At 41.6% G+C, this 27,979-nt stretch overlaps 1 protein-coding gene and 1 long non-coding RNA gene across 12 annotated transcripts in view; one reads left to right on the top strand and one right to left on the bottom strand.

Moving 5' to 3' along the window:
* The window catches only part of LOC143664889 (uncharacterized), a 37,534-nt gene extending 34,975 nt beyond the window's left edge, over window positions 1-2,559 (bottom strand). For 2 of the 11 annotated variants that reach the window (XR_013166658.1, XR_013166654.1), the window contains exons 1-2: window positions 1,912-2,136; window positions 397-473 (exon numbers count right to left, since the gene is read on the bottom strand). This is a non-coding gene — a long non-coding RNA (uncharacterized LOC143664889). The other 9 variants (XR_013166650.1, XR_013166653.1, XR_013166655.1 and 6 more) reach the window with 9 other exon arrangements.
* Window positions 2,560-3,392: 833 nt separating this feature from the next.
* SLC12A2 (solute carrier family 12 member 2) overlaps window positions 3,393-27,979 on the top strand; it is a 117,501-nt gene continuing 92,914 nt past the window's right edge. Inside the window, exon 1 of the mRNA XM_077138317.1 lies at window positions 3,393-4,127. Within this exon, the coding sequence (XP_076994432.1) occupies window positions 3,408-4,127 (720 nt within the window). The 5' untranslated portion in view covers window positions 3,393-3,407. The remainder of the gene's footprint in view (window positions 4,128-27,979) is intronic.

Genomic DNA, 27,979 nt, shown 5'->3' on the forward strand with positions numbered 1-27,979 from the left:
GGCCTGGAGAGAAGGCCAGCAGAGACCATCCTGTGCCTTCCCACATAAGGAAGAACCTCAGTGGAAAGTTAGCTGCCTTTCCTCTGAAGAACTAACAAAATAAATCCCCTTTTATTAAAAGCCAATCCGTGTCTGGTGTGTTGCATTCCGGCAGCTAGCAAACTAGAACAGCATACTTCCTTTCAAACAGGACAGTGACCTTAACCAAAATTTTCACTTGTAAAATGTGAGCAAAACTATGATTTTCTTCATAGAATTGCCATGAGGATAAAATAGGATTATGAATGTAAAAAGTTTAGGGCAGTATTTAGGACTTAACTGTTCAATAAATGTTAGCTGCTATTATTATCATCTCATGCCCAGATTACTGAAACCGTGCTGTCTTCCCAGGCTTACTCTTGCTCTTCTCCAAGCTTCTGTCCTCAGTATCAGAGAGGTCTTTAAAAAATGAAGATCTGACGATGTTCCAGCTCCTGAAAACCATCAATGGTCTCATATGACTTTCAGAATAAGAGTTTCATTTCTTACCATTCTTGACCTTTATCTCTATGCTTTATCCAACTGTCTTCAAGTTCCTTAGAGAGGCTACTTGGTACAATTTGGTCCTAATCGTCCTTCAGACCTTGGCTGAAACATCACTACCTCTCTGACTAGGTCACGCTCCTTCTATTTTGTATTCTCATTGCATCATGTCCCTTTTGCTCCTAGAACTTTTCAATTTGCAATTACATATTTATTATTACTATACATTCATTTGTATATTTCCTCCAACAGGCAACTTAAACTGAACTGATATCCCCCTAACCAAACCTGCTTTGTTCAGCATCTCCTCCATCTCAGAAGATAGCAATACCATTCTTGCAATTGCTCAAGTGAAAACCCTTGGATTCTCCTCCTTCTTTCATAATCTACAACTATCAGCAAAACCCTATTGCTTTCCCAGAACTCAACCACTATTCTCCATTTCCACTGCTATCACTGTGTTCCAAGCCACATAACTTCTTCCCAGATTATTATAACAGCTCCTAATATATCTCCTAGTTACTTTCTTTGGCCACATTATTCAACTCTTTTATTCTATCCCCAACAAGGCGGCTAGATTGATCCTTTAAATATCTGTCAGATCATGTCACTCTTCTAGTGAAACCCTCCAATGATTTGCCATCCCATTCACGATAAAAATGAAGTCCTTCCAATAACGAATGAGGTCCTATACCCACATTACAAACATTTAATGCCCCCAAACTCTTTGACCTAATCTCTTCTGATTCTCCCCATCTCTTAAGCAACTTCAGTCACACTAAAATGCACACTGCAATTCCATGAATCTGTCAGGAATTCAGGGCCCTTTGGGCTTTTGTTTTCCCTGCTTGAGAGGCTCTTTTCCCAAATATTCACATCACTGACGTCTTCACTCAAATGTCATCATCTCATTGTCGGCTTCCTTGGCCATCTTACCTAAAATTTAAAACTTTCGCCCACACACCACATATCTCATTCCCCTTCCCTTAGCACCCCCCCCCCACATGCAATATGCTTCAGATATATTTATCTTGTTTGTTGTCTCTCTCTAAGCTCCATAAGGAAAAGGACTGTTGGTTTTACTCACACTGTATCCCCAGAACAAAGCACAGCCCATGGGATGAACCCGTTCAGTTAAATGCATGTTGGGTTCCACAGCCACCGCATTGGTTGTGGAGCTGGAAGGCGCCTCACAGCCCAGCTCCTAAGGCTGCAATCTCCATCCTCTGCTAACGTTACTAAGATTCAAGAAGCGGTTTTTAAAATATTGACTACCTGACCCAAGAACTGTTTCTTCCTTTCTCCATCTTTAAAGCGGAAATAAGAAAACGAGTTGAAAAGTTGTCAAGGTCAAATATGATACGGATTTGCCTATTTAAAAAAAATTACCTGGTTATGGCGTTTTAAAAAAAATGCAAACTAGAGGCTCTCTGATCATGCAAGCATGATGTAAAGGATGATGTTTCCCTCCTAAATAATAAAAAAAAGTAGATGAATGAAAGACAAATGACTGAATACTGCCACTCATGGCTGTTTTTTCTTTTCTTTTTCTTTTTTTTTAACTGAAAGGCTTGAATAGAATTTGGAATAAAAATAATTACGCAGAGAAAAAGTTAAAAAACTTATTTTTCCCTACATTTTTACTGAAGAAAAACAGACCTTCCAAGCATAGGCATCCCTTTGTTTCTATGGAAACAGAGTTGTTCACAACCTACCCCAAGCCGGGCCTCGCTGCGCGCGCCGCCGTCGGGGCCGCCAGGCCTTTCCCGAAGAGCGTCGGGTTAAAACCGCCCCGAAGCCCCAAGACATCACGACGCAGCCCTGGAACCCTAAGACATCACCACGCAGCCCCCTTCTGACCTTCAAACGTCACGGCTAAAATAAAGATGCCGTCGGAAGGGCGGGCACGGGAAGGACTCTGCTTCTGCAAGCCTCCCTGACTGATGGGGCGCGGCGGCGCGGAGGACCCGCCTCCCCTCCGCCGGGGGCGCACCTCAGCCCCCGCCCCCGGAAGTGCCTCAGCACCGACCGAAAGCCCCGGCATCCCCCGCCGCGCGGGAGGCGGCCGGGCGCCGGCTCTGCCCTGGGTACCACGCGCCGGCGGGGACGCGGCCCGTCCGCTCGGTAGCATATCGCGAGATTTCGCCGACTCCGCCGAGCACTGCGAGTTCAGAAATCAAAAAAAAAAAAAAAAAAAAAAGCGAGAGCCCGGGAGCGGCCGCTGCGCTGGCGGCGCCCGGGAGCATCCGCGGCAGCGCCAGGCGGGGCGGCGCGCCGTTCGCCGCCCGAGCGAGGAGCCGTCCGGAGCGCCGAGGCCCGCAGCGCCGGCTCACTTGCGCGCGCCTCCCCGAGCGCGTGGAGAGGAAGCGGGCCGGGGACCCGCGCCTTTTCCCGCAGCGCGGGGCGGGGTGAGGAGGCCGGCGGGGAGGCGGCGGCGCGGAGATCGTCCCGGCGGCCGCGGCGAGGCCGCGCGTGCCACGTGATCCCGGTTCGTCTCCGGCGGGCCGCCTTCACGCGCGGCTGCGTGGGAGCCGCGGGGGGCCCGGAGCCGCGGGGCTCTCGCTGTCGCCGCCGCCGCCGCCGCCGCCGCCGCCGCAGGCTCGCGGGTGGGCGGGCTCAGGGGCGGGGCGCAGCGGGCCCCGCCTCCCGCGTGCTGCCGCCGGAGCCGCGACCGCCGCGGCCGCGCCGAGGCTTTAAACCGCGGGGCCGGCCCCGCGCTTGCTGCACTCGCGCGCTGACTCGGCTGCCGGCTGCGTCCGAGCGGTCGGGGCGGCGGCGGGCGGGCGGGCGAGCGGCTCCCTCACCCGGCGTCTGAGGGGGCGGCCACCGCGGGCCGGGGCGCGGAGGGCGCGCATTCCGCGCGGTCCGCCGGGTGCCGGGCGAAGATGGAGCCTGGACCCACGGCGCCCTCCTTCGGCGCCCCACGGCGGGCCGGGGAGACGCCGCCGGCCGCCGCGCTGTCCGCTGCCGGCGTGGACCTGCCCGGCACGGCCTCGGTGCCGGAGGATGCTGCGGCCGCGAGCCGGGGCGGCGGGGAAGCTCGCGGTGAGGGGGCCGCGGCGGCCGGGGATGGGCTGGGCAGACCCCTGGGACCCACCCCGAGCCAGAGCCGTTTCCAGGTGGACCTGGTTTCCGAGAACGCCGGGCGGGCCGCGGCAGCGGCGGCGGCGGCGGCCGGGGCGGGGGGCGGCAGGGAGACCCCGGCGGACGGGAAGGCCAGGGGCGAGAGCGTGCCGGCCAAGGGCAGCGAGGAGGCCAAGGGCCGCTTCCGCGTGAACTTCGTGGACCCCGCCGCGTCCTCGTCGGCTGAGGAGAGCCTCTCGGACGCGGCGGGGGTCGGCGGCGACGGGCCCAACGTGAGCTTCCAGAACGGCGGGGACACGGTGCTGAGCGAGGGCAGCAGCCTGCACTCGGGCGGCGGCGGCAGCGGCCACCAGCAGCATTACTACTATGACACCCACACCAACACCTACTACCTGCGCACCTTTGGCCACAACACCATGGACGCCGTGCCCAGGATCGACCACTACCGGCACACGGCCGCGCAGCTCGGGGAGAAGTTGCTCCGGCCCAGCCTGGCGGAGCTCCACGACGAGCTGGAAAAGGTGAGCGCCCGGCCCTCGCCCTGCAGCCCTCCCGCCCCGGCCACGGTCTGCGCCGGCCGGCCCTGCCCGGGTGCGGTGGCCGGAATGTGCGAGCGCGACCCGCTGGCACCGCTGGATTCAGCTGTCAGGGTGGACTTGCCGGTCGCAGCGTGTTAGGCTAGTCGTGTGATGCTGGCAGGACTGCGTGTACAGCCGTCCCATCCGCTTATTTGTGTGTTGGGTGCTTTTTAAATTAACCACCTGGTTAGCAAAACCCAGCCTGTCTCGATGACAACTCTGTCTGCAGGCCATGGGAAGGGACTGTGCGGGAGGTTTAGGTGAGGACGCCCTTGCAGACTGGAGCGCCCCTGCTCGCTGCGCCCTTTTTAAGGATTGCACTGGATGGCTTGGGTATACCCATTAGGGAATCCTAAGAGTGGTTGGTGTTTGAAGCCTAACGGGGTATGTTTGTGGTTATGAGTTCTTAAAGCTCATACTTGCAAACTTGGATATGCAAAGGATCATGGAGATCTCAAAGCTTAGAGCATGCTGTACCTGTTGATGGCATAAATGCATTTTATTTCTAAGGTAAACCTTTGGGAGAGGTTATCTAAAAAATAAAATTGGGGCTGGGAGGCAGAACCTTTAAATAATTTCGTTTTCTGTAGAGGATGTCCAGAAAGCAGTAAGCCCTCCAGTGGTCTTTGCATAAGCACTTGCACTTTGTGAACAGGAAACCATCCCCATAAACTCTACTGAGTTCTGTAATTTTTTTTTTAATGGCTACGTAAGCCTTATTTCTTCAGGTTTAGAATTGTTATTTTTGAGATAACATGCTTTTGAGATTCGATTAATGTTTAACTTTTATGACTTGGGATTACATTAAGTCTGTCTTTGCAAGTGTATAATGACTCCATTGATGGGATTGTGTGAATGCAAGGAGTTGGTACTGCATAGTTTGAAATCATCAGAGTATGGGAAAGTTTAAATACAGAATGTATGTGATTTCTTTTGGATGCGATTATTTGGGCTCATACATATATTTCGTACAAGGCAGCATTTGTCCCAAGGTTTAATAATGTAGCATTCATACAGTTTGAAAGAATTACAAAGGTCTGGACCCTTACAGCCTATTGATTGTTTAAAAGCCTGACATCATTTAGCTTTAGATAATACTCTTGTTATTCCATTGTGGCATCTTGTCATATTAGGAGCAAAAACTAATTTTAAACACTTTGCTTTTGTTTGTACTCCTGTACTGTAGTTTCTCTTCAGTCTCTTTGTAGGTAGATTGTACAGAGTCCTCAAATCTTTGTAGACTAAAGTAGATATGGAACTGATAATTTTCCTTTTCATAAGCACTTTTACAGTTGGAAGTATTATACAGATGTATTTCAGGCTTATTTCACTAAAGCAAGGTAGTTTAGCTGTAAAGCAATTCATTTAACCATAAGTTTCAGAAAGACTTTGAATTGAACGGTATTATTTACCTTGAAATTCTATGCTTCCTAGGGAAGTTTTGGTTATTTTAAATTAAATTCTCTCAGTAGCAAAGCATTTCAGTGATCCTGAACTTTAAGATCACTAAATGATCTTTGATGGATTTTTTGTTTTTTTTTTTTCTGTTAAAAAACAGAACACCTGTATTAGCTGTGTGATACTGAAGAAGCTTAGGTCTAACCTCTGAGTCTTAGCTTCCTCAACATTAAAGGTCATTGTAAAGATGAGAGAAAATAAAGGCCTAAGCACAGTGCTTGGGAAATACTGATTAGTGTAGTTATTGTTTTACCCTTGTATTTGTCCTTTGGAAAATACAGAGTTAAATTCTAGGATTTCAATTTAAGGTCGTTTCGAGTCCTATTTACTTAGATTAGTGTTGTGTATAAAATGTTATTTTCAGATTGTCATTGCTTCAACAGGTAGTCAAATGAATTCTTTGCTAATTTTTTTTTTCACCTTCCACTGCTGAGATCCTTTATTGCGATGAAAAAGATGTATTAGGTTAATTAAGTGTAGACTCATATACTAAAGATATTTGTGTGTAGAATTTTAAGGGAATTGGTTAAAGAAACACGTATGATCTTAAGTAGTATAGGAACAATCATGGCTGAATCATGGCCATGGAGATATACCTGTGCTGAAAGGGAGCAGGACAGCGGTGATAGGACCAGTTGGCGAGACCCCCAAAGTTATTCTTCATCCTGTCTAGATTGACTAATGATGTCCCCTTAGTACTTTCTCTAATGTTTCTTGTCCTTGATGAATCATATTATTTAGAATTTCTATACCATTTAATTCTAGCACTTAATTCCGTATCATCCCATAGTCTGCTTTGGTCATCACCACGTGCTTAAGTATCTCTGTGCTAGGAACTATGGAAAAGAAGCAAAAGAGATGCTGTCCTGAAACTTGTTAGGGAAAAGGACTTCTTTCTACCTGAATAGCTTTCAGTGCCTGGCCTTGTGACTTTTATAACTATTTTACCTAAATATCCAGTTATAAAGGGGAATAGTTTAATAACCAGGTGCATCTTTGCTGTATTGTATAGCTGTTCTAGGGCCAGAACTTATGAGTTTTCCATTTATCAAATATTTTTGGGGAAGGAGATGTCTTTTCCACATTTGCCACCTGACTCTGGCACTGTGGGATGATGCAGTGATTGGCAAAGAAGTTTCTTCCTCTGCCTAGACCAAAAACCAAGTAGTTGCCCAAATATGTACTTACAAACTTATTTTTTCAGTGCTATGAAGGAAAAGTTACAGAATGCTAGTGAGGATGTAACAGGACCTAGTTTTGATTGGAATATTGGGAAAGTCTTTTTTAGGAACTGTGACATTAAAGCTGAGACCTGAAGTTGATAAGGTGAAAGGACATTTCAGGCCTAAAGGACAGCATATGTGAAAGTAGTGAGAAAGAGCTTAATATGTCTAAAGAACTAAAAAGGAGGCCAATGTAGATTTATCATAAATGTGGTGGAAAGTTATTGAAGGTTTTTGTGTAAACGAGCAACATAATTGTTTTGTTTTAGCATCTCTGGCTGGTTGGTGGGGAATGGGTTGACAGAGGCAAGAATGGAAGCAGGGAAGCTCACTCGGTTTAGTACTGTGCTCTGGATTAGAGAGAGAGTGTTGGTAGCAGAATAGATTGGATGTGGGAGTGAAAGGGAAGCTGGCTCCCAGGTTTTGAACTTGAGCTACTGAATTAGATGGTACTGTTCCCTGAGATGGGAAAGATTAGAGGACGAAAGCATGCTATTCGAGTAGCTTATGAGACATTTTTCCCAAGAGTCATTTTGAAAAAAAAAAAATTCATACACACACACACACACACACACACACATATGAAGGAATTATGTATATGAATACATGAAGGCTAGGTGTTTAAAGTTGTGGATGAACTTACTTAGGGAGAGGGGAAATAAAAGAACAAAAATAGGATCCAAAATTGGGCTTAGAAGAGGGCAGCATTTAGAGGTCTTTTAGAGAATGCTGAGCCACTTGCAGAAGAAACTCAGGAGATCACAGGCTAGTGTGAAATGGCTGGGAGAGCAGTGTCCAGGTAGTTGAAAGAAAAGAGTTTTAAAGAAGGCAAGAACTGTTTAGAGGTGATGCCAGGAATTGAAGTTTTTAAAACCATAATACAAATTTTTAAAAAAATGCAAAAAAAAATCACATTTATGTAGTGATTTCTATGTCTCTACAAGAAGAAACAGAAAGTAGAGGGTTAACAAGGAAATAGGTATTTGATGGACAATTTCAAAATGCATGGGAGAAACCATGATTATCACATGTGAAACCATGATTATCACATGTGAAAAGTATAGAGGTGGACAACTCATAATAATTATGGCTGGATTTCAGGTATTATTAAAACAAATTTTAAAAGGCAGAGCTACCTTTGCAGTTGTTCTTAGGCCAAGGCTTTGTAATAAAAGGGAGAAGGAAAATGGAACAACTGTAACAATTGTCTTTTATGTGTCACTGAAGTAGTTAGGTTTTTATTTAATTTCTAAGAAATTGGTCTTGTATGCATGTTACTTATGGTAAAATGGGTCAGAGAAGCTGGAGAAATACTTAATGTCACCCTCATAGAAAGTAGCGCAGCTGGTATGTGCACTCTGGTCTTTGTGATTCTAACGCCAGGGCATAGTAGCTCCAAGTTCTTGTTTATTCTTTCTTCCTGTCTATGCTCCAGACATGCTCTGAGAAGGTAGAGATGTTTAGGGATGTGGAGGGGACTCCTTGGGGGTTGCCACCATCTCGTCTCCTGATTGTAGGATGTTTACATAACGGAGAGAAATGAGACGGAGAAATACTTGTAATGATGCTATAAATGCTGATTAATATGAGTCTCCTTGGCTAGAACCTGCGCTTTCATTTATTTCCATACTTAGAGAATAGGTATTAAATAAATATAATGTATGTAAATATAAATATAAACTCACCAAGGCTGGTGTCTCCCCTAATACTTGTAGCTGCTTCTCTGAGTAAGCTGTGTTGATTCCTGGATAAGAAATTTCACATCCGCTACTAATCGCTTCATTACATGGCATAGGTGCTTGAAGAGTAAGTTTCCAGGACTAAGTAAAGTGGGATCCTGATAACAAATACTTGAGTTTGCTAGAGTCAAGTATGGCCTATTTCACATTTTGCCAGGGGCTCAATCATCTTGCCTGTCACACCCATGCCAGGGGCTGCTGAATTCTGGTTTATTTATCTTTCTGTGCATGCATTTCCCCAGTACACACCAGCTGATTACCTGGGTAGAAGGAAAGATAAGTTTAGCAGTTTAAAGTGTGGTGGAAAATCTGTAAACTGCTAATCATATTTGTTTGTGTTCATGTATTTTCAGTCCTGTGAGACTGGAACTTAAAAGACCAAGATAGTGTTTCTTGGTTCTTATGTGCTAAGTGCAATTGTTTTCAATGATTTTTTAATTATATGTTTCATATATGTGTTTGGAAACTGTAGTGCTAATAAGATAGGTTTCATGTTGAGATGAAATGAATGTGAATTCAGTTATTCACCGGATTCTTACTGAGCCCCAATAGCAACACTGTTCTAAGTGCTGGGGGGTGTAGGAGTGAACAAAACAAAGTCACGGGGCTTCCATTCAGTAATCAAATAGGTCAGACGTAAGCACTGTGTAGAAAATTAAAGCAACTCATATAGACAGTGATGGCTGTATATCGTTAGGGACGGCCTCTCTGATAGGCGAGCAGACGCGTGAAAGATGGCGGGGTCACCCTGGTGAGCAGACACGTGAAGGATGGCGGGGTCACCCTGGTGAGCAGACGCGTGAAGGATGGTGGGGTCACCCTGGTGAGCAGACACGTGAAGGATGGCGGGGTCACCCTGGTGAGCAGACGTGTGAAGGATGGCGGGGTCACCCTATACAGATGCCTACAGAAAGCATTTTACGCAGAGAAACAGCAAACACAAAGACACCGAGATGAGAGTGTGCTTGGCGTGTTTGAGAAACAAGGAGGTCAGCAAGACTGAGGTGGAAAAAGGAGAATAATAGGAGAAGAGCTCAGAGTGTCGTGAGGTTCACATAGTGTAGGACTTTGTAGGCGGTGATAAAGACTTAGGGTTTACTCCAAGTGACATAGGGAGCCATTGGAGGGTTTTGAACACAGTCTTGACATGATCTGACTTAAATATTTTAAAAATACTCTGATTGCTATTTGGAGAATATATGGTAAGGGACAAGAGTGAAAGAAGGGAGACCAGTTAAAGACCTATAGTGGTAGCTCAGTTAAAATAATGATGTGTTTTACTAAGGGGGTCATTGTTGATTCAAAGAGAGGTACTGAGATTCTGTTTCAAAGGTGGAGTTATTGGCTCTCCTGATAGGTTTGATGTGCGGTTTTAGAAAAGAACGGAAGTTGTGCCATGGTTTGTCATCTGTTGAGATATAAGTTAATGTATATGTAGATGGGGGAAGATCGTGGAAAGAGCAGGCGGACTGTGTTGGCAAATTACTTCTGTAGTGAGGGAAATACTTAAAAAATTACAATTAATGATTTGGTAAATAATAAAACGTAAGAAAACAGATTTCAGTTTGTAGCATTAAAATGTGCATTTGTTCTTTACTAGGAAAACCATGAAATCCAGTAGTTTTTCAAATAAGGGTGGTGAGTTTATTCCACAAATTGAATTTAATGGAAACAAAGGTGAGTGGTGAATGGGCAAGGAAACAAAATTTCCTAGTTAAAATCTGACGTTAAATTCCTATCAGTGGTTTCCTGTTTAAAATATGAAAGCTGTCATCTGCCAGTGGCTTTTTTATTGTTCCGTTTTTAATTAGAACCTCCATCAGTACTGTCAGAGCTCTTACAAAAATGCTTGGAGCTGATACAAAATTTAGGGTTTCCTAGTGAGAAGAAGGGGAAAATCTGAAAGGCAAAAAAATAGCTTAGTGGAATGTTGATTCTCCATAGAACCTAATTATGGTTATTGAATTCAGAAAATTCTCTGCCTTAAATTTATTTCTGCTTTTTCATCTAGGTTAATAATTCCAGAAACCCCTAGGATGCTTCTTTGTTGGGTAGTTGTGAATTGATTCCTCTAACCATTTAGCTTCTGACAGGGTTAGGTGTGTGAGTTATTTTGGAGCCTTTTTTTGATTTTGGTTAGGTAGAGCAGACTTGAGTCCTACAGCAGGGGAAGACTTGAGGGACCCACGATGACCCTGTCCAACTGAGAAGCAGGGAAAGTGAGAGGTACAGGAATGATGAGAACGGATTTAGCTGCAGTAACTCAGGATTTGGACTAGGGCATGTCTTGGGAAGAGTTAGGGGCTCCATCGGTGATGCAGGCTGAGGACTTCAGTGCCCAGGTTATACCAACACTTATTATAGATTTTACCTTTTTGACACCTAATGTCTTTATCAGCTTTGTCTAAAAGAAATATAATTAGAACTATATATGTAATTAAAATTTTTCCAATAGTTGCATTTAAAACTTAAAGAAAGGGGAATAGATGAAATTAATTTCAGTAATGTATTTTATCCCCAACATTATATCGATTGAACAGTATGAAAAAAAACCAAGATATTTCACATTCTTTTTAAAAAGAATTTAACCAAGACTCTGAAATCTGGCATATGTTTTTACACTTAAAGCACATCTTAATTCATACCAGCCACCTTACAGCTGTATTGGACAGTGAAGTTCTCTATGGTACTTTGTAGTTCGATTTTAAGGTCCTGCAGTTTTAATTTTTTCTCATGGATATTTAACTGTTTCTTATCAGCTATTCACTTCATTTAAACACATCCAAGTATATCATCTGAGGAAAAAAAAATTTTTTTTCTTGAACTCACATTGCTCTCCAGAAACAACTCTTTCCTCTCCTTCACTGCCAGACTTGTTGAGAGTATTATTTATGACTGCTATCTGAGCTTCCTCCCCTTTTACTCCTCAGACTGCTGTAGGATGACTTTCTACCCCAGTATTTCACCAGATTAATTCTTGTTAAAGTCAATAGTGATTTCTCTCCTTATCACCAATTCCAGGAAACTTTTTTTCCCAGCTATATTCAACTTTCCAGCAGCATTTGATATTTTCTCAAGTGACCTTGTCATTTCCTCAGCTTCCATAACACCATTTCCCCCTGGTTTTTTTTTTTGTACTCTCTGGTTCTTTTAGCCCACATCTTCTGCAGTTTCCTTCATCTCTGATTTGACCCCTCCTTGTTTGATCCCAGCTTCTTCTTCTTTCCTCTTTCTTCTCTCTGTATTCCATATCATCTGTAGGCTACTGACTCCCAAATTTTTGTCTTCCAACTGCACCCCTTTTCTAGTCCTGAGCCTGTCATATCTGCTTAACTTTTTTACTTGATGTCTTAAAGGTACCAGGGACTCAACTGCTTGCAGTTTCCTCCTTCTCTGAAGCAGGGCAGCCCAGGCCCTCTTCCAGTTGTCCTCTTTCTCTGCGAATGGCACCTGTATGCATCACCTTGCACAAGTGTTCTCTTAGGAGTCACCCTTGACACTTTCCCTCACCCCCACATCTAGTTCATCACCAAGTTCTTTCTGTCACCTTCATTTCCTAAATGTTTTCCTAAATGCTCTTTTCATCTCCGCTGCTGCCATCCTAGTCTGAGCTGCAACCTGTCTTCCTTATAACTAGGCTCTCCGCATTCTTTATGCCCTTCCATCACTGTTTTCCCCAGGATGATGTTTCTTTAACACAACCTGATCATGTCACCCCTTGGTTTAAAAATGGCCTTGCATGGTCTCAGTCTCTAGCCTGCCTCTCTCAGGGTTTCAGTTATTCAATTACCTCGATGCTTCCTTCGGCCACAGGGCTTTTTTATGTGATTTTGTTCATGGAGTTCCCAGTCGCTCCCCACATACTCTGTTAACTTTTCAGTCTTAAGATCTCACTTCAATCTACATTTCCTCAGGAAGGAAGTCCTTCCCTCATCCCTTACTCCCAGTCTAGGGAACCCACCCCTTTTCCCTTATTTTAGTTTGTAGTTATGTATTTATAGTTGTGGTTATTTGATCATGGTTTCTCCCTGAGTCCACCTCAGGCTCCAGGAGAAGCAGACCATGTCCGTCAGTTCACCGTTTCCCCAGGATAGGCCTACAGCAAGCCCTCAATAAATGCTGAACAAACAAACTCTTTACAAATTAGTGTAGTACAAAGGAGTTTAAAGCTCATTTACGTGTTTGTGTTTGTTATTTAGAATTCCTAAAAGGACATTTGACAGACAGATGACCCATTTTGCACATTTGGAGTTTGAGGACCAAAAGAGCTGTGTGACCTTTCTGGAACCGTAGGGCAGGTATCGGGCAGAGTAGGAGCCTGGAGCGGGCGTTCTCACTCCCTGTTGTCTCTCATTCCAGCATTCTGTGGTTTAATATTGCTATTTAGGTAATTAATTCATTTTTATTTTTTTCTTTTAAAAATACCATGGCACTTGAAAATAAAGGTAGAAATGATTTAGACTCCTGAGTTTCAGTGAATAGAGTAGAAACATCTTCAAAAAATTTAAGTATAGGTAAGTTTCTTATAAATGGAAACTTATTAAATATATATATTTTTCCTTTTCACTGCCTTTCCCTATCTCCCAAAAGCATGACCTAAATTCTTAAATTAAATTTAAGTAAAGTTGGGTGGTGCAACAGTGGCTCAGTGGCAAGAATTCTTTCCTGCTGAGCTGGAGATCTGGGTTCAATTCCTGGTGCCTGCCCATGCAAAATAAATAAATAAATAAAAGAATAAGTAAAGTTAAAAATTCACTTCTTCAGTGGCTCTAGCCACATTTCAGTGCTCAGTATCCTCATGTGGCTAGTGGTTACCATGTTAGCACAGATTCCATCACTACAGAGAGATCTATTGGTTAGTGCTCTCGGAACTGAGATTTAAAGGCATTTTCCTTCCTCCTTTCCACCACCCTCCCTACCTTCTCCCCTCTTCTTTCCTTCCTTCCGCATTAGTCACCACTAATTTAAAATCATTGAACAGTCAACTTTTTCTAATTTTGCAAATATTCTCCCTCAAATAAATGTATCTAGAAGATATTAGGTTCTCAGTAAGTGTTTTATGAATCAATGAAAGTGATCGCTTTCTATCTCAGAATAGAGATTTGGATCTTTATTTGGAATGGCCTGTAAAGAATTTCTTAATATTACATAAATCATTAGAGAGTTTCCAAAGCACTTACAACTTAAATATCTACATTTTGTTCTTCAAGTTAATCTTTGTAGTAAATGTGCTTTTGAGAAGGTCTTAGAGTAGTCTCATTTTGCAAGATACGCATAACTAACATTTGTTGGCTTTCTGAAACTAGGTTTTCTGTCTTCCTATCCTTTTCTGTGGACCAGTGCTTCCCAAATTTCCAGAAGAATCACATAAGGAAAATAATACACTCCCCTTCCCCTACCCTAAAAAATGTATATAAATTATTTTTTTTTTGGCATGGGCATGCTCTGGGAATCGAACCTGGTCTCTGGCATGGCAGGCGAGAATTCTCCCGGTGAGCCACCTTTGCACTGCACAAAATGTATGTAATTTTTTTTTTTTTTTTTTGGCTTTTCAAAAGGGGAATTTAATAAATTGCTCGTTTATAGTTCTAAGGCTGAGAAAATGTCCCAATTAAAACAAGTCTATAGAAATGTCTAATCAAAGGCATCCAGGGAAAGATACCTTGGTTCAAGAAGGCCGATGAAGTTCAGGGTTTCTCTCTCAAGTGAGAAGGCACATGGCAAACACCGTCAGGGCTTCTCTCTCGGCTGGACAGGCACATGGTGAATACGGTGTCATCTGCTAGCTTGGTCTCCTGGCTTCCTGTTTCGTGAAGCTCCCCGGGAGGCGTTTTCCTTCTTCATCTCCAAAGGTCGCTAGCTGGTGGACTCTCTGCTTCATGGTGCTGCAGCATTCTCTGCTCTCTCTCTGAGTCTCTCTGAATCTCCAAAATGTTTCCTCTTTTATAGGACTTCAGAAACTAATCAAGACCCACTCAAATGGGTGGAGACATGTCATCCCCTAATCCAGTTTAACAACCATTCTTAACTAAATCACATCAACCAGGGAGATGATCTCATTACAGTTTCAAATATACAGTATTGAATAGGGATCATTCTACCTTTAAGAAATGAGATTTATATTAAAACATGGCTTTTCTTAGGGGGCATACTTCCTTTCAAACCAGCACATTCCACCCTCTGGCCCCTAAAAAAGACATGTTTTTTCTGTATACAAAATACATTAGTTTCATAACAACATCAGAAACCTCAAACCTTTCAGTAGCAATACAAATGAAGTATAAAATTAAAGACAGTATAAAATCTCATCAAGTCAGTTACAGGCATGGTCTGTCCTAAGGCAGAATTCTCTCCATTTGCTCTGGACCTTTGAAAACTCATAACGAGTTATTTGCTGCCAACATACAAAGGAGGAACATTCGTAGGATACATATACACATTTCCATAGGGAGGAAGGAACACAGGGGTCACCGGACCCATACAGTTTTGAAAACCCGCAGGGCAAAGTCCATTAGATTTCAAAGTCTGAGACTCATTTATCCTCAAGGCTTTCGAAAGTGGCAGTCCCACCCTTTCCAAATGCCTATATGCCTGCTTCTCTCTGAATGCAACCTTGGGGGATATTGGGGAGACCACCTTTCTCTCGGCTCCACCCTCTCCAAGCATTGGGGCTGCACCCAGGCTCCCTGCCATCTCCGGGGCACACGCTCAGCCACTCCATGTGGTGGCAGCCAGGCTCTCCCCCAACCCCAAGAAACGTGCTTCACCCTCTCCAAGGCCTGAGGCGGCATGACTCTTCCACTGCAATGAGGTGGAAGGCCCATTCTCTGCCTTTGGGGCAAACTCACCCTCTCCACAGGCTTGGGTGGGTCCACTCTCCTGGCCCCAGGCTTCCTGACTTCAGACCTCAGCCTCCACGGTTTTGCCTCTGAAGTTATTTTTCCTCCTATGTGTCCCTTCTCTGAACCCCTCAGTTCAGACTGGCAGCGGCTCTGTTTATACAGGTCCCACAGCACTCTCGTTGGCTTTCTATGCAGTAGTGTTGAATCATGCCCATCAGACATAAGGAGTTTCCACAAATCTTTCCTGGATAATGCCATGTCCGATCCTGACTTTCTCTGAAATGGCTGACTTGGTTCAAGAAGGCCGATGAAGTTCAGGATTTCTCTCTCAAGTGAGAAGGCACATGGCAAACACAGTCAGGGCTCCTCTCTCAGCTGGAAGGGCACATGGCGAGTACGGTGTCATCTGCTAGCTTGGTCTCCTGGCTTCCTGTTTCATGAAACTCCCCGGGAGGTGTTTTCCTTCTTCATCTCCAAAGGTCGCCGGCTGGTGGACTCTCTGCTTCATGGTGCTGCAGCATTCTCTGCTCTCTCTGAGTCTCTCTCCCAAAATGTATGTAATTTTTAAAGGCTTTCCTGGTGTTATCCAGAGAGCTGTGTTTGAGAAAACCAGTATCCTAGGCCATGTTGAGAATCATCTATTTTGGGTCACCCTCTGACAGTAGTAGTACATAGTTATTTTATTCGATATGCTAATAATCAACCTTAAAATGTCCTAAAACAGGCAAATGCTAAATATCAAAGATCTGGCATTAGATTTTAGGTAACTATACAGAATCAAATATACTATTTTTTGAACATCTCCTACTGTAGGCTGAGCACTTAAATGAAGTCCCACGTATGAGGTATTAGGGTAATGTATGTGTAGCTTAAATGTCCTGTTAAAATCCAGTGGAGGGGGAGTTAGGGGTGTAGGCAGTGGTAGAATTTCCTCCTGCCATGCAGGAGACCTGGGTCTGATTCCCGGACCATGCACTTCCCAAAAAACAAACAAGCCACCAAAAACAATCAAACAAACAAAAAATTCAGCAAATGGTACCACAGTAAGGGAATACTCAGATGGAAAAAGAATAAAATGTGACCCCTGCCATAGAGCATACAAAAAACAACCACATAGAAAAGTCAAATATGCAAGTACTAACTGGTAAGTTTGAATCCTGATCACTTCAAATGGAAGTAATATCTAGTTAAGCCTAGATATTATTTCTGTTTTATAGAATCTAATGTTTCTAACATAAACCCACAAGGCTTTTACTACTGGTAAATAACTCTTCATTTCATAAGAAGAATTTGCTTTGGAAATTAAAATGTGAATTTGCTTCTCATTTCTATTAATCTCCTGTTTGAGTCTCAGAATTTTAGTTTTAAATAAAACTCTTGCAAGAAGTATATACTTGAAGCATATTTGCACAGAAGTATTTTATAAAGTTTTCTGGCAAAGCTGGTCAGAATAAGCTTCAATACTGACTTAACAATAAATTTCTATAAAAATAGATTTAGCCTGGATAAATTACTATGCTGTCAGTATATTTCAAACCTAATTCTTTGGCAGACTCACCTATCAGAAACAAAGCTAAGGGCCAGGAATTGAGCAAGACAACCAAACAAAAGGCACACTTGCACTTGGGGGCCTGTGTAGTTACACTCTATACATAGTTAGAACAAATGATGGCTATCTAGTTCCAGACCCAGGTCATGTTAGAATGGGAAATGAACACCGGCAAAGGTGGAACCAGAGATAGACATCTTAAAGAGACAAAAGGTAAGAGAATCATGAAAAGTAGAAACAAAGTTCTCAAAAAATAGCAGTCTGGTATTAGACTACTATTAATAGTAGTCCTAGAGAATATCAGTGTTTTAAGTCTTAATACAAAATAGTAAACTGTACATTTCTGGAAAATACTATTCTCAGATCATTCTAGAATATCAAGTTCTAAGAAGCAGAAGAGAAACCATTTTAAAAATCAGCTCCTTACAAATTTATTTGAAAGGTTTCATTGTACTTTATTTAAAATGTTTATTGTTTCATCATTTATTAAAAATAGAAAATTTGGAAAATAACCTTAAGATTTCACTTTTATGTAAGTTCTTAAACATGTTTTTCTCACTTGGCATTAAATAACTAATATTGGTAAACTAATTTTCCTATGTCACCCATAGTAATCTTCTATTTAAGTGAATGTTTGTATGATAGCTTACCATTTTTTCTTTGTAGACTGTTTGGTCCATTTACATTTAATGTAATACGTATGTAATTAGACCTGCTGTTTTGCTATTTATTTTTCTATTTTTATTCTTCTACTCTTCCTTTCTTGCCATCTTTTGTATTAATGAAATATTTTTTAGCATTCTACTTTAATTCTTCTGTTCACTTTCTGTGGTCTAGCTGTACCTCTTTATGTTATTTTTTAGTGATTGTTCTACAAGATAATATTGCGTTTCTTCAGTTAAAATATAGGTATCTTATAACAGGATACCTTCCCCTTCCATGGTGCTTTTGTTGTCACAAAGTTGTAGCCCCAACATATACCTTTAAGAATAAGAGACGCAGAAACAAACTAAACAAACAAAAAAAGAGAAGCAAAGAAAAATATCTGTGTATTTTTTATTTACTCACATACTTATTTCCATTCTTATTTATTTATTCTTGTAAATCTGTATTGCAAGTCATACTGCTACCCATTTCTTGTAATGGTGGTCTCCTAGCAACACATTCAGTTTTTGTTTATCTGAAAATATCTTTATTTCATTTCACTTTTTTTTTTATTAATGGAAAGAAAGAAAAAAAAAAAGAAATTAACACAACATTTAGAAATCATACCGTTCTACATATGCACTCAGTAATTCTTAACATCATCACATAGATGCATGATCATTGTTTCTTAGTACATTTGCATCGGTTTAGAGGAACTAGGAACACAACAGAAAAAGATATAAAATGTTAAAGAAAGGAAATAAAAGTAGTAATAATAGTAAAAAAAAACAACAACAAACAAACCAACAAGCAAACAAAAACAAAAAAAACCCTATAGCTCAGATGCAGCTTCATTCAGTGTTTTAACATGATTACTTTACAATTAGGTATTATTGTGCTGTCCATTTTTGAGTTTTTGTATCTAGTCCTGTTGCACAGTCTGTATCCCTTCAGCTTCAATTACCCATTGTCTTACCCTGTTTCTAACTCCTGCTGAACTCTGTTACCAGTGACATATTTCAAGTTTATTCTCGAATGTCCGTTCACATCAGTGGGACCATACAGTATTTGTCCTTTAGTTTTTGGCTGGATTCACTCAGCAAATATTCTCTAGGTCCATCCATGTTATTACATGGTTCATAAGTTTATCTTGTCTTAAAGCTGCATAATATTCCATCGTATGTATATACCACAGTTTGTTTAGTCACTCTTCTGTTGATGGAGATTTTGACTGTTTCCATCTCTTTGCAATTGTAAATAACGCTGCTATAAACATTGGTGTGCAAATGTCCGTTTGTGTCTTTGCCCTTAAGTCCTTTGAGTAGATACCTAGCAATGGTATTGCTGGGTCGTATGGCAATTCTATATTCAGCTTTTTGAGGAACCGCCAAACTGCCTTCCACAATGGTTGCACCATTTGACATTCCCACCAACAGTGGATAAGTGTGCCTCTTTCTCCGCATCCTCTCCAGCACTTGTCATTTTCTGTTTTGCTGATAATGGCCATTCTGGTGGGTGTGAGATGATATCTCATTGTGGTTTTGATTTGCATTTCTCTAATGGCCAGGGACATTGAGCATCTCTTCATGTGCCTCTTGGCCATCCGTATTTCTTCTTCTGGTAGGTGTCTGTTCAAGTCTTTTTCCCATTTTGTAATTGGGTTGGCTGTCTTTTTGTTGTTGAGTTGAACAATCTCTTTATAAATTCTGGATACTAGACCTTTATCTGATATGTCGTTTCCAAATATTGTCTCCCATTGTGTAGGCTGTCTTTCTACTTTCTTGATGAAGTTCTTTGATGCATAAAAGTGTTTAATTTTGAGGAGCTCCCATTTATTTATTTCTTTCTTCAGTGCTCTTGCTTTAGGTTTAAGGTCCATAAAACCGCCTCCAGTTGTAAGATTCGTAAGATATCTCCCTACATTTTCCTCTAACTGTTTTATGGTCTTAGACCTAATGTTTAGATCTTTGATCCATTTTGTGTTAATTTTTGTATAAGGTGTGAGATACGGGTCTTCTTTCATTCTTTTACTTATGGATATCCAGTTCTCTAGGCACCATTTATTTTTTTTTTTTATTTTTTTTTTTTTATTAATTAAAAAAAGAATTAACAAAACAATTAGAAATCATTCCAATCTACATGTACAATCAGTAATTCTTAATAACATCACATAGTTGCATATTCATCATTTCTTAGTACATTTGCATCGATTTAGAAAAAGAAATAAAAAGACAACAGAATAAGAATTAAAACAATAATAGAAAGAAAAAAAACAAAAAAAACAAAAACAAAAAACCTATACCTCCCATGCAGCTTCATTCAGTGTTTTAACATAATTGCATTACAATTGGGTAGTATTGTGCTGTCCATTTCTGAGTTTTTATATCCAGTCCCGTTGTACAGTCTGTATCCCTTCATCTCCAATTATCCCTTCTCTTTTTTTTTTTTTTTTTAATTAACGGAAAAAAAGAAATTAACCCAACATTTAGAGATCATACCATTCTACACATGCAATCATTAATTCTTAACATCATCACATAGATGCATGATCATCATTTCTTAGTACATTTGCATTGGTTTAGAAGAACTAGCAACATAACCGAAAAAGATATAGAATGTTAATATAGAGAAAAAAATAAAAGTAATAATAGTAAAATCAAAACAAAACAACACAAAACAAAACAAAAACCTATAGCTCAGATGCAGCTTCATTCAGTGTTTTAACATGATTACTTTACAATTAGGTATTATTGTGCTGTCCATTTTTGAGTTTTTGTATCTAGTCCTGTTGCACAGTCTGTATCCCTTCAGCTTCAATTACCCATTGTCTTACCCTGTTTCTAACTCCTGCTGAACTCTGTTACCAATGACATATTTCAAGTTTATTCTCGAATGTCCGTTCACATCAGTGGGACCATACAGTATTTGTCCTTTAGTTTTTGGCTGGATTCACTCAGCATAATATTCTCTAGGTCCATCCATGTTATTACATGGTTCATAAGTTTATCTTGTCTTAAAGCTGCATAATATTCCATCGTATGTATATACCACAGTTTGTTTAGCCACTCTTCTGTTGATGGAGATTTTGGCTGTTTCCATCTCTTTGCAATTGTAAATAATGCTGCTATAAACATTGGTGTGCAAATGTCCGTTTGTGTCTTTGCCCTTAAGTCCTTTGAGTAGATACCTAGCAATGGTATTGCTGGGTCGTATGGCAATTCTATATTCAGCTTTTTGAGGAACCGCCAAACTGCCTTCCACAGTGGTTGCACCCTTTGACATTCCCACCAACAGTGGATAAGTGTGCCTCTTTCTCCGCATCCTCTCCAGCACTTGTCATTTTCTGTTTTGTTGATAATGGCCATTCTGGTGGGTGTGAGATGATATCTCATTGTGGTTTTGATTTGCATTTCTCTAATGGCCAGGGACATTGAGCATCTCTTCATGTGCCTCTTGGCCATCCGTATTTCCTCTTCTGAGAGGTGTCTGTTCAAGTCTTTTTCCCATTTTGTAATTGGGTTGGCTGTCTTTTTGTTGTTGAGATGAACAATCTCATTATAAATTCTGGATACTAGACCTTTATCTGATATATCATTTCCAAATATTGTCTCCCATTGTGAAGGCTGTCTTTCTACTTTCTTGATGAAGTTCTTTGATGCACAAAAGTGTTTAATTTTGAGGAGTTCCCATTTATTTATTTCCTTCTTCAGTGCTCTTGCTTTAGGTTTAAGGTCCATAAAACCGCCTCCAGTTGTAAGATCCATAAGATATCTCCCAACATTTTCCTCTAACTGTTTTATGGTCTTAGACCTAATGTTTAGATCTTTGATCCATTTTGAGTTAACTTTTGTATAGGGTGTGAGAGATGGGTCTTCTTTCATTCTTTTGCATATGGATATCCAGTTCTCTAGGCACCATTTATTGAAGAGACTGCTCTGTCCCAGGTGAGTTGGCTTGACTGCCTTATCAAAGATCAAATGTCCATAGATGAGAGGGTCTATATCTGAGCACTCTATTCGATTCCATTGGTCGATATATCTATCTTTATGCCAATACCATGCTGTTTTGACCACTGTGGCTTCATAATATGCCTTAAAGTCAGGCAGCGCGAGACCTCCAGCTTCGTTTTTTTTCCTCAAGATGTTTTTAGCAATTCGGGGCACCCTGCCCTTCCAGATAAATTTGCTTATTGGTTTTTCTATTTCTGAAAAATAAGTTGTTGGGATTTTGATTGGTATTGCATTGAATCTGTAAATCAATTTAGGTAGGATTGACATCTTAACTATATTTAGTCTTCCAATCCATGAACACGGTATGCCCTTCCATCTATTTAGGTCTTCTGTGATTTCTTTTAGCAGTTTTTTGTAGTTTTCTTTATATAGGTTTTTTGTCTCTTTAGTTAAATTTATTCCTAGGTATTTTATTCTTTTAGTTGCAATTGTAAATGGGATTCGTTTCTTGATTTCCCCCTCAGCTTGTTCATTACTAGTGTATAGAAATGCTACAGATTTTTGAATGTTGATCTTGTAACCTGCTACTTTGCTGTACTCATTTATTAGCTCTAGTAGTTTTGTTGTGGATTTTTCCGGGTTTTCGACGTATAGTATCATATCGTCTTAGGCACCATTTATTGAAGAGACTGTTCTGTCCCAGGTGAGTTGGCTTGACTGCCTTATCAAAGATCAAATGTCCATAGATGAGAGGGTCTATATCTGAGCACTCTATTCGATTCCATTGGTCGATATATCTATCTTTATGCCAATACCATGCTGTTTTGACCACTGTGGCTTCATAATATGCCTTAAAGTCCGGCATCGCTAGACCTCCAGCTTCGTTTTTTTCCCTCAAGATGTTTTTAGCAATTCGGGGCAACCTGCCCTTCCAGATAAATTTGCTTATTGGTTTTTCTAATTCTGAAAAATAAGTTGTTGGGATTTTGATTGGTATTGCATTGAATCTGTAGATGAGTTTAGGTAGGATTGACATCTTAATTATATTTAGTCTTCCAATCCATGAACACGGTATGCCCTTCCATCTATTTAGGTCTTCTGTGATTTCTTTTAGCAGTTTTTTACAGTTTTCTTTATATAGGTTTTTGTCTCTTTGGTTAAATTTATTCCTAGGTATTTTATTCTTTTAGTTGCAATTGTAAATGGGATTCGTTTCTTGATTTCCCCCTCAGCTTGTTCATTACTAGTGTATAGAAAAGCTACAGATTTTTGAATGTTGGTCTTGTAGCCTGCTACTTTGCTGTACTCATTTATTAGCTCTAGTAATTTTGTTGTGGATTTTTCTGGGTTTTCTATGTATAGTATCATATCGTCTGCAAACAGTGATAGTTTTACTTCTTCCTTTCCAATTTTGATGCATTGTATTTCTTTTTCTTGCCTAATTGCTCTGGCTAGAACTTCCAACACAATGTTGAATAATAGTGGTGATAGTGGACATCCTTGCCTTGTTCCTGATCTTAGGGGGAAAGTTTTCAATTTTTCCCCATTGAGGATGATATTAGCTGTGGGTTTTTCATATATTCCCTCTATCATTTTAAGGAAGTTCCCTTGTATTCCTATCTTTTGAAGTGTTTTCAACAGGAAAGGATGTTGAATCTTGTCAAATGCCTTCTCTGCATCAATTGAGATGATCATGTGATTTTTCTGCTTTGATTTGTTGATATGGTGTATTACATTAATTGATTTTCTTATGTTGAACCATCCTTGCATACCTGGGATGAATCCTACTTGGTCATGATGTATAATTCTTTTAATGTGTTGTTGGATACGATTTGCTAGAATTTTATTGAGGATTTTTGCATCTGTATTCATTAGAGAGATTGGTCTATAGTTTTCTTTTTTTGTAATATCTTTGCCTGGTTTTGGTATGAGGGTGATGTTGGCTTCATAGAATGAATTAGGGAGTTTTCCGTCCACTTCGATTATGTTGAAGAGTTTGAGGAGAGTAGGTACTAATTCTTTCTGGAATGTTTGATAGAATTCACATGTGAAGCCGTCTGGTCCTGGACTTTTCTTTTTAGGAAGCTTTTGAATGACTAATTCAATCTCTTTACTTGTGATTGGTTTGTTGAGGTCGTCTATTTCTTCTTGAGTCAAAGTTGGTTGTTCATGTCTTTCCAGGAACCTGTCCATTTCATCTAAATTGTTGTATTTATTAGCGTAAAGTTGTTCATAGTATCCTGTTATTACCTCCTTTATTTCTGTGAGGTCAGTAGTTATGTCTCCTCTTCCATTTCTAATCTTATTTATTTGCATCCTCTCTCTTCTTCTTTTTGTCAGTCTTGCTAAGGGCCCATCAATCTTGTTGATTTTCTCATAGAACCAACTTCTGGTCTTATTGATTTTCTCTATTGTTTTCATGTTTTCAATTTCATTTATTTCTGCTCTAATCTTTGTTATTTCTTTCCTTTTGCTTGCTTTGGGATTAGTTTGCTGTTCTTTCTCCAGTTCTTCCAAGTGGACAGTTAATTCCTGCATTTTTGCCTTTTCTTCTTTTCTGATAAAGGCATTTAGGGCAATAAATTTCCCTCTTAGCACTGCCTTTGCTGCGTCCCATAAGTTTTGATATGTTGTGTCTTCATTTTCATTTGCCTCTAGGTATTTACTAATTTCTCTTGCAATTTCTTCTTTGACCCACTTGTTGTTTAAGAGTGTGTTGTTGAGCCTCCATGTATTTATGAATTTCCTGGCACTCTGCCTATTATTGATTTCCACCTTCATTCCTTTATGATCCGAGAAAGTGTTGTGTATGATTTCAATCTTTTTAAATTTGTTAAGACTTGCTTTGTGACCCAGCATATGGTCTATCTTTGAGAATGATCCATGAGCACTTGAAAAAAAGGTGTATCCTGCTGTTGTGGGATGTAATGTCCTATAAATGTCTGTTAAGTCAAGCTCATTTATAGTAATATTCAGGTTCTCTATTTCTTTATTGATCCTCTGTCTAGATGTTCTGTCCATTGATGAGAGTGGTTTTGAAGTCTCCAACTATTATGGTATATGTGTCTATTTCCCTTTTCAGTGTTTGCAGTGTATTCCTCACATATTTTGGGGCATTCTGGTTCAGTGCGTAAATATTTATGATTGTTATGTCTTCTTGCTTAATTGTTCCTTTTAATAGTATATAGTGTCCTTCTTTGTCTCTTTTAACTGTTTTACATTTGAAGTCTAATTTGTTGGATATTAGTATAGCCACTCCTGCTCTTTTCTGGTTGTTATTTGCATGAAATATCTTTTCCCAACCTTTCACTTTCAACCTATATTTATCTTTGGGTCTAAGATGTGTTTCCTGTAGACAGCATATAGAAGGATCCTGTTTTTTAATCCATTCTGCCAGTCTATGTCTTTTGATTGGGGAATTCAGTCCATTGACATTTAGAGTTATTACTGTTTGGATAATATTTTCCTCTACCATTTTGCCTTTTGTATTATATATATCATATCTGACTTTCCTTCTTTCTACACTTTTCTCCATGCCTCTCTCTTCTGTCTTTTTGTATCTGACTCTAGTGCTTCCTTTAGTATTTCTTGCAGAGCTGGTCTCTTGGTCACAAATTCTCTCAGTGACTTTTTGTCTGAGAATGTGTTAATTTCTCCCTCATTTTTGAAGGACAATTTTGCTGGATATAGGAGTCTTGGCTGGCAGTTTTTCTCTTTTTGTAACTTAAATATATCATCCCACTGTCTTCTAGCTTCCATGGTTTCTGCTGAGAAATCTACACATAGTCTTATTGGGTTTCCCTTGTATGTGATGGATTGCTTCTCTCTCGCTGCTTTCAAGATCCTCTCTTTCTCTTTGACCTCTGACATTCTAACTAGTAAGTGTCTTGGGGAACGCCTATTTGTGTCTAATCTCTTTGGGGTGCGCTGCACTTCTTGGATCTGTAATTTTAGGTCTTTCATAAGAGTTGGGAAATTTTCAGTGATAATTTCTTCCATTGGTTTTTTTCCTCCTTTTCCCTTCTCTTCTCCTTCTGGGACACCCACTACACGTATATTTGTACGGTTCATATTTTCCTTGAGTTCCCTGATCCGCTGTTCAAATTTTTCCATTCTTTTCCGGATAGTTTCTGTTTCTTTTTGGAATTCAGATGTTTCATCCTCCAAATCACTAATTCTATCTTCTGTCTCTTTAAATCTGTCATTGTAGGTATCCATTGTTTTTTCCATCTTTTCTACTTTATCTTTCACTTCCATAAGTTCTGTGATTTGTTTTTTCAGTTTTTCTATTTCTTCTTTATGTTCAGCCCATGTCTTCTTCATGTCCTCCCTCAATTTATCGATTTCGTTTTTGAAGAGGTTTTCCATTTCTGTTCGTATATTCAGCATTAGTTTTTTCAGCTCCTGTATCTCATTTGAACTATTGGTTTCTTCGTTTGACTGGGCCATATGTTCAATTTTCTGAGCGTGATCCGTTATCTTCTGCTGGTGTCTGGGCATTTAGTCAGATTTCCCTGGGTGTTCGACCCCACAGGTTGAAAGATTTTTCTGTGCAATCTCTGGGTTCTGTTTTTCTTATCCTGCCCAGTAGGTGGTGCTCGTGGCACACGTTTGTCTACGGGTTCCACCAGTGAAAGTTGCTGTGGGTCCTTTAACTCTGGAAAATTCTCGCCGTAGGGGAGGTTCGGCAGCCGTAGCGTCTTGGAAGAATACCAGCCGGCCTGGGGTTCCGAATGCGGGGTGGGTCGCCGGCCGCCGCAGCACGGGAGAGCGTCCGGCCGAATTAGCTAGTCGGCCCGGGGCGCCAAGCGTGGCGGGAGGGCGCCAGCTGTCGCAGCCCGGGAGAGTGCACTCTTCCCAGCCGGATGGGGGAGTCACGTGTTTGGAAGGGATCCCCCGGTCACTGTTCTCCGCAGTCTGGGGATTTCCGACCCAACTATCTCAGTTGGTCCGGGGGGCCTCGCGTGGTGGGGGCACCAGCCACCGCGGCCTAAGGGGACCGCCTGTCCAATTCTACCAGCTGGCCTGGGAAGGTGGAAGGGAGGGACTCCGGTCGCTTGCCGTCCCACCCAGGAAAGCCCGTGCCCCTTGGTGATCTCACCGGAGCTGGTTCTCCCAGATAGTCAGCCGTTTCAGGATGGGGTACGCCGTCCCTTTGATCTCCCTCGTGGCTCCGGGAGCTGCTCTGTATTATCTCCACTCCCCCAGTAGCTGTTCTGGAGGAGGAAAGGTGAGGGCGGCAAGGCTGTCGAGGCTGGTGGCGGAGGAGCCGGTGAAGGCAGGGGAAGAGGGCACCGTGGTGATTGGAGAGCTGCCGGAGCAGGAGGGGAAAGAGGGGGGAGAAGGAGGGCGGGCGGGTCGGCTGCTGCGGGGCGTGGGCGCCGCGCGGCGGGCCGGCGGAGAAAGAGTGGGGAGAAGGAGGGCGGGCGGGTCGGCTGCTGCGGGGCGTGGGCGCCGCGCGGCGGGCCGGCGGAGAAAGAGAGGGGAGAAGGAGGGCGGGCGGGTCGGCTGCTGCGGGGCGTGGGCGCCGCGCGGCGGGCCGGCGGAGAAAGAGTGGGGAGAAGGAGGGCGGGCGGGTCGGCTGCTGCGGGGCGTGGGCGCCGCGCGGCGGGCCGGCGGAGAAAGAGAGGGGAGAAGGAGGGCGGGCGGGTCGGCTGCTGCAGGGCGTCTCATTTCACTTTTGAAGGATAGTTTTGCTGGATATAGAAAAGGTTTTTGTCGCCCCGCACCCACCCAGCCACACCTGTCCCCAGTACTTTGTATATGTTGTTAATAATGCTTTCTGACTTCTTGTTTCAGATAATGTCAGTCATTTTATCATGTTATTGTTCACCACATCCTATGCTGTGTTTACCTGGCTGCTTTCAAGATTTTCTCTTTATCTTTGGTTTTTGGCAGTTTGTACCTAAGAGTATTTTTCTTTTGAGTTTATTAAGCTCAAAAGCTTATATCTGTAGTTAATGCTTTTCACTGCTTCCTTCTGCCATTTTTATTATGCTTTTGAGTTCATGTAGTGAATTTTTCTTTTTTTTTTTCAGTTTTAGAATTTCTAATTTTTAATTATAGCTTCCATTTCTCTTTTGAGATTTCTTCTCTGTTACTCATTTATTTTTTCCTTTAATTTTTGAACACATTTATTGTAGGTATTTTGAATTTTTTTTCCTCCTAAATCCTGTGTCTATGCCTACTAGGATTCCATTTCTAATGACTGCTGGTTTTTACTTGAATATGGGTTACATTGTCCTGTTATTTTGCATGACTAGTAATTTTTTTGGTTAAAAACTGTCATTGAACAGAATATATTGTAGTGAGTTTGGGTTCTTTTGTACTTTGAGGATTGGTGTTTTTTGGTTCTAAAAGGCAGTTGGCCTAGTCTGATACTCCCAAGT

Source organism: Tamandua tetradactyla, chromosome 20 (assembly GCF_023851605.1).
Source record: "Tamandua tetradactyla isolate mTamTet1 chromosome 20, mTamTet1.pri, whole genome shotgun sequence".
Classification (NCBI taxonomy): Eukaryota; Metazoa; Chordata; class Mammalia; order Pilosa; family Myrmecophagidae; genus Tamandua; species Tamandua tetradactyla.